The sequence below is a fragment of the Bos indicus x Bos taurus genome, chromosome 5, assembly GCF_003369695.1.
Source record: "Bos indicus x Bos taurus breed Angus x Brahman F1 hybrid chromosome 5, Bos_hybrid_MaternalHap_v2.0, whole genome shotgun sequence".
Classification (NCBI taxonomy): domain Eukaryota; kingdom Metazoa; phylum Chordata; class Mammalia; order Artiodactyla; family Bovidae; genus Bos; species Bos indicus x Bos taurus.
The window spans coordinates 100,751,093-100,762,015 of NC_040080.1; the positions used below are offsets into that span (position 1 = coordinate 100,751,093).

The 10,923-nt window shown below is 34.8% G+C and overlaps 1 protein-coding gene across 6 annotated transcripts in view; it reads left to right on the forward strand.

The window, feature by feature from the left end:
• Positions 1 to 10,226, forward strand: part of ATP2B1 (ATPase plasma membrane Ca2+ transporting 1) — a 133,390-nt gene extending 123,164 nt beyond the window's left edge. For 3 of the 6 annotated variants that reach the window (XM_027543187.1, XM_027543183.1, XM_027543185.1), the window contains one exon: positions 6,951 to 10,226. In XM_027543187.1, coding sequence (XP_027398988.1) covers positions 6,951 to 6,976 — 26 coding nt within the window. In that variant the 3' untranslated portion in view covers positions 6,977 to 10,226. The remainder of the gene's footprint in view (positions 1 to 6,950) is intronic. The other 3 variants (XM_027543184.1, XM_027543186.1, XM_027543188.1) reach the window with 2 other exon arrangements.
• Positions 10,227 to 10,923: the final 697 nt, after the last annotated feature.

Genomic DNA, 10,923 nt, shown 5'->3' on the forward strand with positions numbered 1-10,923 from the left:
TTTTTTTTTTTCATTTATACAATCAATTTAAAATTGCTTCCTAGATAAGATATTCTATTGAGTTTTCCAAAGTAGGGAAAATGCACTAAAAATTTTTTTTACCTAATTTTTTTTTTTTTTTAAGTTTACTCAGCTCTCCCACCACTGCCCACCTCCCACCTCTTGCAGCAACCATTTGTTTTTTTAATATCTGTGAGCTTGGTTTTGGCGGGGGGGGGGGGGGGGGGGGGCGTTTAATATGTCACATATACATGTAAGAGAAACCATACGATATGTGTCTTTCTCTGTCTGATTTATTTCATTTAGGATAATAATACTCTCAGGGTTCATCTGTGTTATCACAAATGTCCAGAATCCCTTCTTTTTTATGGTTAAATACTATTCATGTGTGTGTCCACCATACTTTGTTTATCCATTCATTCATCAGAGAACACTTTGGTTGTTTCCATTTCATCCTAACAGATGTGAAGTAATACCTCGTTGTGATTTTGACTTGCATTTCTGTGATGATTAGCGATATTGAGCATCTTTTCATGTACCACTTGGCCATTTGTATATATTTTTTGGGAAAATGGCTGTTCAGATCTTTTGACCATATTTTGGGGTTTTGTTATTGATTTGTATAGATTTTGAAATATATATATATTTTGAATATTCGCCCCATATCATATACATAGATTTGCAAATATTCTCTCACATTTTATGAGAACAAAATGTTGCCTTTTCATTTTGGTCATGGTTTTCATTGATGCGTAGAAACTTTTCAGATTGATGTAATCCCACTTGTTTATTTTTCCTTTTATGCTTTTGGTGTCAGATTCAAAAATTCGTCATCAAAACCTATGTCAAGAAGCTTAGCATCTATGTTTTTTCTAGGAGCTTTATGGTTTCCATGTCTCATGTTAAAGTCGTTATAATTCTGAGTGCATTTTTGTGTGTGATGTAAGATATTGGTCCAGTGTCGTTCTTTTGCATGTGATTGTCCCACTTTCCTAACACCATCTATTGAAGAGACTGACTTTCCCCATTGTATATTCTTGATTCCTTTGTTGTAGATTAATTGATCGCCTATGCATGGGTTTATTTCTGGGGTCTCTGTTCTTGTCCACTGATCTGTATCTCCATTTGTATACAAACTCATGCCAATATCATACTGTTTTAATTACTGTATCTTTGTAATGCAGTTGAAATCAGGGAGTGTAATGCCTCTGGCTTTGTTTTTATTTCTCAAGATTGCCTTGGCTATTCAGGGTCTTTTGTGATTCCATACAAATTTTAGGATTTTTTGTTCTATTTCTGTGAAAAATGCCATTGGAATTTTGCTCGGGATTACATTGAATCTGTATTGCTTTGGGTAGCATGCACATTTTAACACTATTAATCCTTCCAGCCTATGAAAATGGAGTATCTTTTCATTTATTTGTGTCATCTTCAGTTTCTTTTATTAATGTCTTGTAGTTTTCAGTATACAGGTCTTTCACTTCCTTGGTTAAATTTATTCCTAGATACTTTATTATTTTTAATGCAATTGTAAATGAGATTTGTTTTCTTAATTTCCCTTTCACATAGTTATTAGTGTAAAGAAATATAACAGATTGTTGCATTTTAGTAAACTCTCCAGAAGTCTTATAACCTTTATCATCCTTACTCTGAATTAGCTTGTTGATTCCATGGTGGATTCTCAGTATATTGGAAACATTAAAGATATAAACACACCCACCCCTCATCCGTACCCTCCAACTCAGTTGAGATACCTGATTTGGGCAGTGACTTATCTTTTCCATTCGATCTTTAGCCAGTGAGAGACTAAAGAGGAATCTTGGGAAACGTTGTTGTTCAGTCGCTCCCTTGTGTCCAACTCTTTGCAACCCTACAGACTGCAGCACACCAGGCTTCCCTGTCCTTCACCATCTTCCAGAGTTGGCTCAAGCTCACGTCCATTGGGAAACTGGGGAGAGGATAAATTAAGGGAGAAAACAATGCTGTTTAAAAAAAAAAAGACTGTTCACTCAAGAGTCTGCCTGTTCACTGTTTGCTTAAGTAATTTTCATTTGTTATTTTTGACAGTGTTGCACAGCAGGCAGAATAGGAACCATCCCCATTTGACAGGTGTGAAAGCTGACTTAGAGTTTGAATGACGTGTCCATAGCCAATAAGCAGAGGCAGCATGATGTAGAAGAGAGAGCACCCAGGTGCTGAAAAGACAAACTGACCGTGTAACTTTAGGCATGTTTTATCTTTAGGGTGACTGACTTTAGGATGTTACATTTATATGTATGGACAGATAGGAATCTTCCTCTTAGAAGTTACCGTGGTGCCACCTGCTTGAATGACGTGGAATAGGCAGCCTTAGGCCTGGCCTTAGGCCTGGGACGGCTGATGTCGCTTGCATCCCTCCCTCATCTGGATCCACGTGACTCCTGGCTTTCGAGGGCATGTTACCACTCAGGCCTTCACCTCCTGCTCTAGGTGTTCACTTGGTTGTATTTCATAAACACTGCAAGGCCTACCACGTGCTCTGGAACCTCCCGACTTTGTCCTCTAGGGAGAGAAGCAGATGAGATAGGAATTTCGACATGGTGATGAAACTGTTACAACAGAGTCTTTGCCCTTCCCTGAGATGTCAGGGAAAATTACCTAAGGAAATGACTCGCACGCTGACCCTTTGATAGAATTTGTTGGTTGAGGAAAGCAGATCCCAGCTGATATAGTTTAAAACTAAAAGAGTAATGAAATGAAGGAGTTGATGAGGCTGGAATGGAAAGTAAGCTTCTATGTATATCCACAAGGAGGAGCCAAACTGAGACTTAATCCTGATACATTCCCTCCCCTCAAAACTGAAAAATTGCAAACTGATAGACAAGTTGAAAGGTTAATCCATACAAAATCCCTTTGCCTGGATTTACCACTTCTTAATGTTTTATGATGTCTGCTTTATCTTTATAATAGTATATACCATTTTATCTAATACACAGTCCATATTTAGATTTCTTCATTTGCCCCCAAAATGTCATATATTACAGCTTTTTTGATCCTGGATCCAAGAAAGGACATTCAATAGTGTATGTTATGACTCTTCTCTCCTTTAACCTGGATCCATTTTCTCTACCTTTATTTTTCATAACATTGATTTTCTTTTTTAAAAATCCAGGCAGATTGTTTTATAAAGTGTCCTACATTCTGAATTTAATTGTTTCCTCTTGATTAGCTTTAAGTTAAACTTTTGACAAGTTTTATCTAGTAGGTAGTATAAATTCTGTTGATTTTTATTTCAGCAAAATTTTAAATAGTTGACTTTTTCACTAGGTGTGGTATCATATTAACTGTATTTCTCTGTATAATTGGGTCCCAGGCTTTATATTAAATATCAAATCAATCACAAGCTCTGTTTTAAGTCTTACACACCCACACCTGCTGCAGACTCTTTTCTGATGCACAACTCTGTATGAAACCTCTGAGTTGCTGGGCACAGGTAGCCAGGATAATGGTGTTAATTCATTTAATGGAAGGTTTAATTTTATCACTGGGTTCCTGCCCTAATAGAGAATAATTTTGACTCTTTTTTATAACCTCTTTTTTAAATTGGAGTATAGTTAATTTACAATGTTGCATTAGTTTCAGAGGTATAGCAGAGTGATTGTTAGACGTATATATCCATTCTTTTTCAAATTATTTTCCATTATAGATTATTACAAGATATTGAATATAGCCCTCTGTGCTATGCAGTAGGTACTATCTGGCACTTGACAGAAAATATTTTCCAGCCCCGATTCCAGATAATTAAAACATTAGCTATTACCAGGTCTCACTTTGAGAAAATTTGATGTACAAAGACACAACTTTGAAAAGCAACCTAGAATTTTCTTTCCTTGCAAAGTACCTTTTACTTTACCATTGAAATTCTTTAATTTATAGTGCGTATAGTAAATGGATGATGACAGATTTCAGGAAAAGTCTGTTGTAGAAGGTAAAACAGAACTGTCTCCTGTGTACCATGTTTTGGTCAGTAATATTCTTTTCTCCTATCAAAAGTTAGGATTATATTTAAGAAAATGGGTGGTTTAGCATGGTACATGATCTTACTTTGCTAGATTTAATGTAGTGCTTACCTTGGTAATCACTTTCAGTTTCCTAAAATTACTTTATTATTATAATAATCATTTCAATGTATTATTTGCCATCTGTGCCTCATGCCTCGGATTTTTTTCTCTCAATAATTTATTCTTTAAAATTTTTTCTTGACATAGGAATTGTTGAATTTTCCTTAAATAGTGTTGTACATAGTAGGTCTTAATTTCTATTAAAAGAATAACATTTAAAGACTGGATTAAATAAACAGTAGGGGTTGGATTGTCAAAAATAGGTAATCAGTTTCTGCTTAAACTGATTTCTTTGTGGTATTAAAATAATTTTCTATCTACCTACAGTATAATGCACGCAATTGTGCTTTTTCATCACTCAGAATTACTACTGTTCTGTGAGCATTTTACCTATAGAAAGTTATAGAGATGAGAGCAAATGTAACTAGCTCAGTGGCATGCCTTAGGTCAGATGCTTTCTTATGTAACGAGCAGAAAGTGAACTAAATTTGTTTCAGTGACCCCTAGTTAATCTAGGTGTTATTTTGTGTGCCTAATATGAGAACTGTTACTTGAAAATTATATTGCTTTGGAGCATTTCTAAGCTTCCCGTGTACTGTGCTGACCCTAATCTTAGGAAGTACCTTATTCTAGTAAAGTTAGTTATAAAGTTAATGTCCGTGTATTCTTTCATTGACTTGAAAGAACCTGGAGTTGGGAGTCCAGAAACCTTAGCTCAGGCTTTCTGCACTAATTTGGAGTGACCTGCCAAGGCAGCCACCTGTCTTCAGTTGCTCGGTTGTATTATTTGTAAAGTGGTTGAAATAAACTATCTCAAATATCCTTTCAAGCTTCGATATTCTAGGATAACATAATAAATTTTGTCAGAGAGGGGGAAAAAATTGAAAAACTTCAGTGGAAAGGAATCCGATTTCAGCTGTCACAGGTGTGTGTGATTGTATGTACAAATACACTTGCTGCCCTCACCTGCTTGTTACTTTTTACACTCTACCCCTCCTGGAGCTTTGCTAAACTCCCAGATCTGTAACTTACACCCATAACTTTCTTCTGAACTCTTAATACTTTCACTTTGGTTGTTTAACAAATTTAACATGTTTCAAAAATTGATTCATTTTCCCCGTGATTCTTCACTACTCTCCTCTACCCAGACTGGTCAGAACAAAAGAGAGACCTCAACTGCTTCTCGAGCTCTATTAGCAATACCAGCAAACAAGTCCAATAAGCAGCAACTTCAGAGTCACGTTAAGCAGCTCATCACCCACCAGATAGGCTAGCTGGTCCTCCAGTTTGTATCCTCTGTGCATACTGGCCACTGACAGCAGCAAACACGGGAGTGCAGGAATCGCTCCAAAATCTTGATTTCAGTTCCTTTGGTTAAAGTCTCGGAAGTGGGGATCTGGAAGAGTCAAACGCATATGAGTAGAGTAGAATGGGGATTACCAGGGGGAGGGGCAGTTGCAAGATGCTGTTCAAGGAGTGCAGAGTTTCAGTTATGCAAGATGAATGAGTTCCGGAAGTCTGATGTATAGCATGGCGACTGTAGGTAACAACACTGCTGTCTACTTGAAATTGGCTAGGAGAGTCCAACCTCAGGTCTTCTCAACACACAGAGACAATAACTGTGTGGGGTAATGAATATGTTAATTAACTGGATTGTAGTGACTGTTTCATGCTGTAGATATGTATCAAATAGTCTTGTATGCCTTAAATATATGCAGTAAAAAAGTGGGCATAAATTGTTACATTTTTACAAAATAAATTGAAATATCTCTGTGAAGAAATTTATTTTTTGAATACCATTGTTTTATGAGGTGATTTTGGTGACTTAGGACTTTAGTCATCTTTTTTCCTGAAATGTCAGTGTCAGTTATATCTGGATAACTGACATAATAAATAATAATAATCCAATTATTTGGGGTTTTTTTTTTTAAGTCTTTATGATACTGAATTAATGAGACCCCGAGTCTGTGTGTTTAGTAATGTATTTGAGTTGATTACTCGTTGACCTCTTTTCTTCCATTTAGCAGAATTCTGAGAAGGAAGATGAATTGTTGGTCTGTGTGTTTAAGGGTGAAAATGCTTGAACACTTTTTCTTCTCCTTGGGAAATTTTTCATAGAAGAATCTCAGAAAGTTTTTTGTTTTATTTTAAATCTGTTCTTTCTAGTGGAGTGTAGTACATAAAGTTATCTAAGTTTTATTATTATAGAGAAAAACACTAACACTTTATAGACAAATGGCATATACTCAAATATTTATAGCTGTTTAATGGCATTTCATAGATATTTATTTGGGTTTTGTCTTTATTTTTTTTTTTAAATTAAGGGTGTAGTGGGGTAGATGTGAGTTCATTGTGGCATTCAGCTTATATTTGCTTGGCTTTTTCATAGTCGGTGACTCCCTAATTCCTAGCATGATGAGTAGTAACCCTCTGTGCTTGACTTCGTTTAACTTATTTGAATTGTTTTTAAAAATTATATTTCTTTTATTTAAAAAATCAGCTAACGCTTGTGTATGGTTAATTTTATGTTTGTTTTCTCTTTGGTTTTGTTTTCTTAGGGAAAAATATCCTATAAAATGGCTATTAAATTCTTAGCCAGTGACAATGAGATATTCTTAGCATTACTTTGAATTCTATTCCCCTTAATTCTTAGAGTATGTGGTTTTGTTGTTCTGTAGTGTCCTACTAAAATATTCATTTTTTTTACAGTGTATTGCAAGTTCCACTGCATTACATGCAAATATGATTCACTCATCCCTAGCTGTTTGTGGATTCAGACTCATAAATGAACCATTTTTAAATTAAGGTAACAGCGTACTGATATGTTTCTGTGTTTTCTGATATTTACAGATTCGAGTGGTGAATGCATTTCGTAGTTCTTTATATGAAGGGTTAGAAAAACCGGAATCAAGAAGTTCAATTCACAACTTTATGACACATCCTGAGTTTAGGATAGAAGATTCAGAGCCTCATATTCCCCTTATTGATGACACTGATGCTGAAGATGATGCTCCTACAAAACGTAACTCCAGTCCTCCACCCTCTCCCAACAAAAATAACAATGCTGTTGACAGCGGGATTTACCTTACAATAGAAATGAACAAGTCTGCTACCTCTTCATCCCCAGGAAGCCCACTACATAGTTTGGAAACATCACTCTGATTGTAAGCTGAACGTTAACACACTAGCTGCATTGTAAAGAAACAAATTGAAACTGGGTCTTTTCACATATTGTGACGGACAAGATAGTATTCTTGTCTCTGGACTTCAACAGAAGACATACTTGTACGAATGTAGATTTATTTTTTAAAAAAAAAAAGCAAAGCTTTCTGCCAGACTGAGGGTGCTTTTTGGGGGGTGGGAGAAATGAACTGACAGATAAACAGTAACTCAGCATAAGTCGACCTGTGGATCATCAGTAGAACCTAAGAATGGTCCTGAACAGTATATTAGCAAAGTTTTAGTTGATCTCAATCCTTGATGGGAGAGAGGGAGGAATAAAGCTGGGCAAGCAAGCAAAGAGCCCTGGATCATTGAATTGATGCTTTAATTTCTGCTGTTGGCTGTTAATAATTTGGATTATTTATGTTTATAAATGATGCAGATCTGTTTACAAGGTTTGTAGATACTTTTTTTGTTCCTGTTCATAGATGGGACGCTTCCTTATAACTGATGCAGAGATAAAATTAGTCCTTCAAATACTGCTGTATTTTCAGGAAAAAAAAGGAGGGGGGGTGTTTCTATTGAAACTGTACTAAATTTTTGCCTACAATTTACCTTGTTAAATACTGTAGATAAATTGCTAATACTAATAGCCAAATAGATAACACTAATGCTTTGTTTAAAAAAAAACAACAACAAAAAAAACAAAACAAAAAAAAACATGAGCAGTGGTGTTCTAATGAAGTTATGGCATCTGTCTTAATTAGTTTCTTAAATACATTTACTACTTAATGGTTTTGAAACAACTGTTTAATTTTTAAAATTTTTGAAAACTTGCTAATAACCTTTGTTCAGAATTTAGTAGATTGTTTAATGCAGGACATCAACGACATAATGAAAGATGCTTGAAATGCTTTTGTTATTTCAGGCAAATCAAATTAAATCAAACTATCAAACTACAAGAGAATTTTAGTCCTTTTTGTTTTTGTCTAAACATGTTAGTTCAGTGATGTCTTGGTGAACTGTGAGTGAACTGTATTGATTTTATTTTTTTCTAATAAATCCTTAGAAACCTTCATACAGCATGAGGGCTGTTGGCATTTTGAAAAAGGTTAATAAGTAGAAGCATACATGTTTTCCTTTTGTTTTTGAAACTTGTTTGTAAACATAAATAAATATGCCCTTTTATTAAATAAATACACAGCAATTTTTTTTAAAAAGAACTTTCAGCTTCTTTACTCAATTCTGCCTATGTGGTGCATCGGTCTGTTCTCTTTAACTGCAATTGGAATAAATTTCAAGATGGTAACAGCCCCATGAGGTACCCTCTTTAATTCCTTGGTGGCAGTCTACTAGAAGCAGATTAAGAAAATCATTGCAGTTTGACATGTTCTTCGTAGAGTTTATTTAGTTTGCCTAAAATAGTCTCAGTTTAAAAAAATAATAATAACGACCGCCATTGTCTCAGATACATTTGTTTTCATTCTTAAGTGGCCAAATAACAAATTAGTTAAAATGATAATGTGAAAAGATGGGAAAGGCCCTAAAAATATATATTTAGATGTATTACTTAACGTATGCTGGAATGCCTGTCTCTAAGCCAGTTGGATTTTTCAAGTCTTTATTTCTTTGGTCTGCCTTCTCCCCTCTTTGGCCTCTGTCGTTACCATTTAGGAACTGGCACTGTGTTAGGGCCCAGATTTCACCAGATATATAATCCTCAGGCTGACATAAAGTTTACAAGGACTACTACAACATCTGAAAATGCTGACCCAGCAAAGAAACATTTAGTTGATGGTGCTTGATATTTTTGGTGGGTCGGGGAGAATCTTTTTCTCTCCATCAATCCTTTGCAGTTATCCTCTGCAAGACTTAGAAACACGTTGGCTCTGTCAGCATTTGTAATTGTACATTACTCATCAGGTATTTAGAGTGAATCATACTGTAAAAAGAGGTAGCATGATATGCTGGAAAGCATACTAGGCTAGGAATCAAGACCTGGTTTCTAGTCTGGGTTTTGCTATTAATGTGCTGCATGACCTTGGGAAAATCATCTCCCCTACAAGAGGGTGGTGGACTAGACTATCTCAAAGAACCCTTTTCAACTCTAAAAATTTATCCTGTCAACTGGAGAGCCTACGAGGCATAGGGAATAGAGAAAAGGGAAGTGTTTTCAGTTTTCTTTTTTATTTTGATTATGCTTAAATATGAATGTAATTACCAAAAGATATAGAAGTGCATGTGCTTTGGAGGGTTTGTATTGAGCTTTTACAGTATTCATTTTTCAACTTAAGGCAATGGCTTTTTACACCAACTCTAATCCATAAACGGGTCTTATGACATCCATGAAGTAGTAGCAAGACATGCTTAGTGTGTATTTCTCTCTTTGAGACACTGTAATTTCTACCAGAAATTTCCAGAGCATTATGTAAGTAGGAAAAAATGCAAGCAAGCTGTTAAAGATCTTGGATCCCATTATATAGTATGTATAGCTGAAATCAGCATCTGTAATTCAATCACTTTTTCTCTTTTATCCTCTAACCAAAAAATTGTTTAATTTTGCATCCCAAATGTTTTTAATCTTTGTATATTTTTTAAAAATCTTTTTCTCCTCATCATTGCCTTTTTTGTGGTTGTAAATAGACTTACTTGCACTTTGAAGATGAGTTACTCCTTGTCATCTTATAAATATGTGATATGGTAATTTTCATAACAGATGTCAGTTTTGAACCAAGAAATGGCAATTTGTTTATAAGAAAAAAAAAACTGGCTTCATTTCTGTGAAACTGCTCTTTGAAAATTTCTTTTTACACGTGTAAGCCAACTGAGATACCGTGATGGTGTTGATTTCTTTCAATGATGCTTACCATCTATTTTAGCCACTGAGCCTTTTATTATTTGTCTATTTGTAAAGTTTATTTGTCTTAACTCATTTAATAAATATACTGTTTATCTGTTTCTGAATGGGGACTGACTGAACTTTTTGAATATTTAAGTTAATCTGAACATCATATTTTGAAATTACTTTTTTCTACTTGAAATTTTAAAAATCTATAATTAATGAGAATTCTGTAATGTACTTGAAATGTTATGGTTCTGTTACAGTGAATCAGTGGCCTAATATGCATGATCTTGCCCCTAGAATGAACGTGGGTATGTTGTCCATTCTCTCATGCCCACCGTCTTCAATCTTTGTAGCTCAAGAGTTAATTTCTCCAGTCCAGGGGAAAGTAACGTTTTGGTTTTAGAAAAGATTATATTTTCACATTAACTGTAAGACCTGATTTTTTCATTAACTAATCCAAACTTGTCAATAGCAATTATCTGAAGTTTATGGTAACAAAATTAGTCAATCTGCCCTCTGCTGGTATTTTTATAATAAATTTTTAACATAAATTAGCAACTTTGAACTACTGAGAAAACTTTGAATGGTTACAAATACTATACTTTTCCATTAGTAAATATTATTCAACTAATGAGTATATGATTACCATATTTATGAGGAGAGATTTTTCCACTTTGTCAAGTTCAATTCTGTAAGTGTACTAAGTATAAGGATTGAATTTTGAATGAAATCCCTTTGTAAAATTCACTAAGGAAAGTTTCTATAAGTTTTTGTTTATCGACTCTTTTTTTCTTGCCTGTGTCTTTAGGGAGCTCC